The sequence below is a fragment of the Nicotiana tomentosiformis genome, chromosome 1 (genome assembly GCF_000390325.3).
Source record: "Nicotiana tomentosiformis chromosome 1, ASM39032v3, whole genome shotgun sequence".
Lineage (NCBI taxonomy): Eukaryota > Viridiplantae > Streptophyta > Magnoliopsida > Solanales > Solanaceae > Nicotiana > Nicotiana tomentosiformis.
In genome coordinates, this window is record NC_090812.1 from 130,299,338 (window position 1) to 130,306,116 (window position 6,779).

Genomic DNA, 6,779 nt, shown 5'->3' on the forward strand with positions numbered 1-6,779 from the left:
TTTGGTAAATTTTTATGCATGAATTTGTACTCCGCGTCGAAAGTTGTAGATTTATTTAAACCCGTCATTAGAATACTATATCCGCCCCTGTGTCCGGGGATTTCATGTAAAAGTTAGTTTAGGAAATTTAGGGTTTTTCTCATAGAATTGAATGTCTTGAAAAAGCCTTCTTTTCCCTAAAATGAAAGTGTATTTATAGATAATTAATTAACATTTACAAAGAGTTGGGTCATAAACACAAGTAGTATATTAAAAATATTAATGCTACCGAGAGGGGCATTTTGGAATATCACATAACTTTTACTATTTAAAATTCTTACAGAAAAATCAAAATAAGAGAACTACCATAAAACATTTCAAACCCAAAGAAAGGTTTTTTCATTACAAAAGTAAAACCTGGATCCTGGACGTAAGAATTAAAGACACAACATATATCACATTAAAAAAGCAGAAGAATAGCCCAGGAGACACATATACATTCTTACCTCTATACTCCACGGGTTATAAAGTGGACATGTGCGTATTCTATATTTTAAATGCTTATGATTGTGACTGAGACTATGTGTCATTTTTAAGACTGAGTAGGCACTAGTGCGTGATTCACATGCCTTTAAGGGGATGGGGCCTAGGAAAAAGGTCCTAACAGTAATTTTGCCCTATTTAAAAGCTTCCTTCTTCATTCTCCATTGTTGAACAATGGAATCGTCTTTTAGATATTATCAAAATCTTGTTTCTTTTCTTCTTTATTTTTCCTGAGTCTATAGTTTGTTGGGTATCTCCATTGAAGCTCCATTGTTTTCAAAGGTTGTCTATTTCTTCTTCTCTATCGTATAAAACACCATTGTTGCCTCTCTTGTTGCATGCGCCCGTAATGAAGGAGTTACCTTTATGCTATTGTGAGTTGTTGTTGAACTAAAAATTATATGATGCCAACCAAACATGGAAGAAAGTTTCTAGGCTATCAAAGTTACACAAGTGGTAAAGGTTGTGACTACTTTCATGATTTGATCCAGTTATTGATGAACAAAATAATTCTATTACTATGGAACTTCTTAAGAAGACTGATGGTTGTTATTGTCGGGGGAAGGGTGGGAATGTTGAAATTCCGGGTTGCTGCTATTTTTGTAGTGGTTATTGTGATGTTAACACTTATCTTCTGTTTAGGACTGGTAGGTTATGTGTTTTGGGTTTGTATTTTATATGTTTAAGATTGGTAGTTTCTAGGTTTAAGCTTGAATACTTTGTGTTATAATATGATGATCAATCTAATCAAGAAATTCTAGGGGATGTTACAGATCAAGCATAATAACCTGGTCCCTTGGAAGCTAAGCATGATGCACAACAACAAGTAGGGGGAATAGATATGGAAATCAATGCAGAAGTGACTTAACCCGTTCCTAATGCAGAACAAGAAGAACACATATTCTCAAGTGAGAGCTTGGAAGCACCAGAGCTCTCATCCACTTACAAATGTTCTCATACCTGTAAACTCTGGAATAGTAACAAGATCAAAATTTAGAAATATGATCCCTTTCACAGCCTACATATCTATGGTTAAGCCAAAGAACATCAAAGAAGCACTTGAATATGCAGATTGGATAGTGGCGATGCGGAGGAACTCAATCAGTTTGAAAAAAATAAAGTATGACACCTGCTTCCTTAGCCAGAAGACAGGACAATCATTGGAACAAGGTGGATATTTAGTAATGATCTAGATGATTAAGGAAATATTACCAGAAACAAGGCAAGGTTGGTTGTGCAGGGTTACAATCAAGAAGAAGGTATCGATTATGATGAGACATTTACTCTAGTCGTAGGAATGGAGGCAATTTGAATGCTTCTTGCTTTTGCATTCTACATGGGTTTCAAGCTATATCAAATGGATATAAAAAGTGCATTTTTGAATGGGTATTTGAAGGAAGAAATGTTCGTGTTTCAGCCTTCAGGATTTAAGAGCCACGAGTTCCCAGATCATGTGTGATAAATTGGACAAGGCATTGTATGGTTTGAAGCATGCGCCAAGATCATGGTATAAAAGATTGTCAAAATTTCTCCTGGAGAACAGGTTCTCGTGAGGAAAAATTGATAACACTCTATTTTTGTTGAAGAGTTGCAAGAACCTGTTGATTGTTCAAATATATATTGATGATATCATCTTTAGAAGGACAAATGAATCTTTATGCAATGACTTTGAAAAATTAATGGGAAGTGGGTTCGAAATGAATATGATAGGAGAACTAAATTTCTTCTTAGAACTTCAAGTTAAGCAAATGGAAAAAGGCACAATGATCCATCAATAGAAGTATATCAAGGAGTTTCTCATGAGGTTTGAGATGGACAATGCAAAGACAATCTGTACTCCCATAGAAACTACAACCAGGTTGGGTATGGATGAATCTAGTCTCTCTGTCAAGAAAAAAATAGAGGTATGATTGAATCTTTGCTCTACCAAACTGAAAGTAGACAAGATATTGTATATAGTGTAGGGTTATTTGCAAGATTTCAGTCCAATCTCAAGGAGTCACACTTGATGGCTGTTCAAAGAATCTTGAGATATCTCAAAGGTACTCAAAACCTTGGTCTTTGTTACCCATATGGATATTCATTTGATCTAATTGGATATACAAATGTTGATTATGCTGGGTATTTGGTAAACATGAAGAGCATATCATGGATGGCTCACTTTCTTGTCTCATGAGCTTCATAGAAACAAAACTATATAGCTTTATCCACTGCAGAAGCTGAGTATATAGTTGCTGCCTCATGTTGTGCTCAGCTATGTTGGATCAAACAACAACTAGAAGATTATGGAGTAATGATTGGAAGAGTTCCTATATTTTGTGATAATACAAGCAAAATGAACATGGCAAACAACCTGGTTCATCAAAAGATAACCAAATATATTGATGTGAGACATCACTTTTTGAGAGACAACATTGAAAAGGGTCACATCACTATGGAACTTTACAAGACAAAGGAGCAGACTGCATATATATATTTACTAAGGCTTTGAGCAGGGATCACTTTGAAATAAAACGGTTGGAGCTTGGTTTAATCAAAATGAACTAGGATATTTTTGATTTCCCTCTATGATTGACTATATATTAGTGAAGTAATTAGTGATTCTAAGTGTGATAAATGTCTAACTCAGTTAACAGGTATGCACGCATGACATTATATCAATGGCTTAGACGTTTAATCTGATGATGAAATCTTAAATTAGAAAAAGTTTCTTTTGGCCACATTGAGGAGATCAGTCAAAGAACTTACGTGTATGACACTGACGTATATACCTCCTTTCCATCTGATAGTTGTGCCTAACTGTTAAACTGCCACATCACTAAAACTAGGTTCCTAATCAATTGTTCATATCCTACGGTAACAACTCTCTTTAACTCATGAAATTAAAAGGGATAAGGTTCCAAAATAAAATTCATTATTCCTAGAATAATCATGACTAATATTAGTCCACGTGAAATTAGGACTAGTTTCTCAAACTCCTCAGAACACATCATTATCATCCAATCAGAGCCACTAGCCGCCTTTTTAAAAAATTTAAAAATTGGTTGTTACTCTCTTTCCTTCTTAGAGCTGGATTAAGAGCAATTAGTGTGATTGAGTAACTGTCAAATCGTGCTCTTTCCTTCTTAGAGAACACAAGTCCAAAATCGAAACCCTAGTTTTCTAATTCTTCCAAAAATTCTCAAACCCTTAACAATGTCGAGCTCTCCAAGCCAAGCCACATTTGGTCCCCTTGAATCAAACACCACTCCTGTTGATAATACCCATCCTTCCTTATTCAATCTTTTCGAGTCTGTCCAAGACCAATTTCTCTCCCAAAGTGCCCCAAAAGTTCTTACATGGTTGGTCAGCTATTCTGATGAAGAGGACAGTGAAAATTCCGACGATGAAAATATGGTAGTGGAGGAGCCACAAATTAAGAGGGAAGAAACCACTGAACAGGAGAAGGAGAATGGTAATGTGGTGGAATCTAAAACTCAGGGGGAATAAGAAGAGGGAATAATGGAAGGTGAGAGAGAAATAACTAATGATGTGGGTGTCATTGAAAAAGAAATAATAGCTAGCTCTAGGCCAGAAGAACTAGTTGGGTAAATTGTTAGTACAGGATTAGAAACACTAGAAGCCCCTAAATAGAAACCAGGTTCTTCTGGTGAGGGAGAGGTGGTTGGAAATGGAGTTGCTGAAGAAAGTGTTGAAAACGATCTTGATCAAATTTAAGAATTGGGTTCTCTAAACGGTGATCCATACAAATCTGAATCTCTTGGATGGACTAATACTGAAGAAGAAGAAGAAGAAGAAGAAGAAGAAGAAGAAGAAGAAGAAGAAGAAGAAGAAGAAGAAGAGGTGAGAAAAGAAAGCAGTGCTAATAGTGATGATGAGGTGCTAGCAGACTTGATTGCTAGGATCAGAGAAAAGAAAGTGGATGAGGAAGTACAAATATCTGGTAAATTGAAAGAAGTAGCAAAGAAAGCAGTGTTGCCTCAAGGGTGTATTATTCTTGGGGGTAGAACTACAAACACTATAGGGAAGAGAAAGGATACTCTTAAAAAGGCCTTAGAAGAAAGCAAGAAAAAGAAAAAAGAGAGACATGGGTTCATGCTGATAGATGAGTCTGATGTGGAGGAAGTTGACCTTGTGAGTGAGGTTGATGATAAGAAAGAAGAAGAAGAAGAAGAAGAAGAAGAAGAAGAAGAAGAAGAAAAAAAAAGAGGTAGAGGAAGTATCTCTTCAAAGGAAAGGAAAGAAGAAGGTTGAATCCTCTTCAGCCACACCTAAGGAGAAGAGGTCTTCCAAAAAAAGGAAGGTTAGATTGTTATAGTCTACGGAGAAAGGAACCAGTTCCAAGCATAGGAAGAAAATTCAAAGGATAATTGTTATTGCGGGGAGAGAGCATTGGTTTGCTAGGTTGAAAATGTTGAAGGGCCGAGTAATCATCCCAATCACTGTAAACATGTTTGGGATGAAGGAGCTGGTGGAGAAGATTGAGAACAAGGGCTTGACACACCTATTTTTGTGCCTACTCCCAGTTATGTATGGTGAAACAATGTTTTATTTTTATAAAAAATTTAAAGTGCTTGAGGATATCACACTGAGTTCTGACGTTAGGGGAGTGGACCTGGTTCTTGATGCTACAATACTAGGAGAGATTTAGAATGTGTGAGTGGTCCCATTTGGGTAAAAAGGAGGATTCCATGTACTTGACCTCCAAGTACACTCAGAAGAGGGAGAAACGAATTGGAAGAAAAGTAGGAAATGGGGAGATGGAACCAGTTGACAATCTCTTATTTGAGTTTGTGAACAAGTGTTTGCTGCCTCGATTTGAGGGGAGGCATAAGACCACTTACTTAGACCTGGCAATGATGCAAGTGCTGGATCAAAATAGGCTAATTAACCTTCCCTCATTGATGATCAAGCATATGTACTCATGCGATGCCATATGAATTTTTGCTAACTAGGGTATTCCAGCATTTCAAGGTTCCATTAAGAGGACCTAAGAAAGGGACCAAGAAGGACTTTTTTGACGAGGGGGCCTTGAAGGATTGTGACTGTATAGACCTCGGGGGGACAAAGAGAAAACGTATGGTCACCAACTTGTTGGAAGAGTTGGTTGCTACCAATGAAGAAAAGGATAAGCTGAAGGAAGAAAATACCTCTTTGCAAGAGGAAAACAAAAGGTTGAAAGAGGAGATGAAGAGAGAGCAGGATGCTTATGATGCTCACTTTGATAAGCTTCTAGGACTTCTTTATGGGAAATTATCTTCCGGCAAAGAACCTGGTTCCTCGTCCTGTTAGGTGTCCTATACTAGTTCTAGTCAACCCCTAGTCATATCCCTTCTATAACCAATGTCTGATTCTTTTTGTTGTTTTCTTGTTTTGGTTACGATGGCAGTTTGAATGGTTTGTTCAACCATCTTTTGATTTGGGGTATTTAGGCTTAATGTGGTACATTACTTAATCAATCAAATTTCCTCGTTTATTGGCTAATACTAGTAAAATTATATTTGGATAATTTATTGGATTAAATGTTTGAGTTATTGACATTGTGTTCATGTTAGTGAATCCCCAGTGACCATGAGTTTGAGATTGCTACATTCTCATTTTTTACTCTACTAACGCATTATTTTTTCGATGATTCTAAAAGAGAAAAGTTAAGTATGTGCATATTTGTTGATCAGTAAACCTGATTCTTACGCACTTGGACAAAGCATTTGGACTAATAAAATATTGCTATAAATAAGTTTTTGTTTGCGGGTTCTAAAATTGAATTATACATAGCCATTTTTAGGGTTGTGAGGAATGAAAGGCGAGTCCCTTACACTTGTGCAATCATAGACAAAATTGGTGAAGAATGCTACCAATGAAACTGGTTCTTATGTTGAGGGATGACTCGAGCAGTGGGATGATTTGCACATAGGTTTGTCATCATCAAAAAGGGGGACTTTATTGAGCTGAGCACAAATATTTTGATGATTAACAAACACAATCTACTGTGTTAAAAAAAATATGGTTCATGGACAGGGGGTTATTCTACTAATTTAGTGAGCAGGTGTGGTATATGGATAATGCAAGAATCAGGTACGTAGCCGATAAAGGGCTGAGTGCTAATCTGACGCGGAATGTCAGAGTTTTTGTGCATGTTGGATTCCTTAAGAAAACCTATTTGTGCGCGACAAAAACAAATCTAGGAATTCGTAATAAAAAAAAATTCGATAATTATGGAGATACTTCTATTAGAGGAATACGATTGAGGAGTTGGA

The 6,779-nt window shown here is 36.6% G+C and overlaps 1 protein-coding gene across 1 annotated transcript; it reads left to right on the forward strand.

Moving 5' to 3' along the window:
* Nucleotides 1-3,717: 3,717 nt before the first annotated feature.
* Nucleotides 3,718-4,776, forward strand: LOC138909624 (uncharacterized). Its single transcript, XM_070200832.1, has 2 exons — nt 3,718-3,976; nt 4,241-4,776. Exons 1-2 carry the CDS (start codon nt 3,718-3,720, stop codon nt 4,774-4,776), a joined length of 795 nt encoding a protein of 264 aa, XP_070056933.1.
* Nucleotides 4,777-6,779: the final 2,003 nt, after the last annotated feature.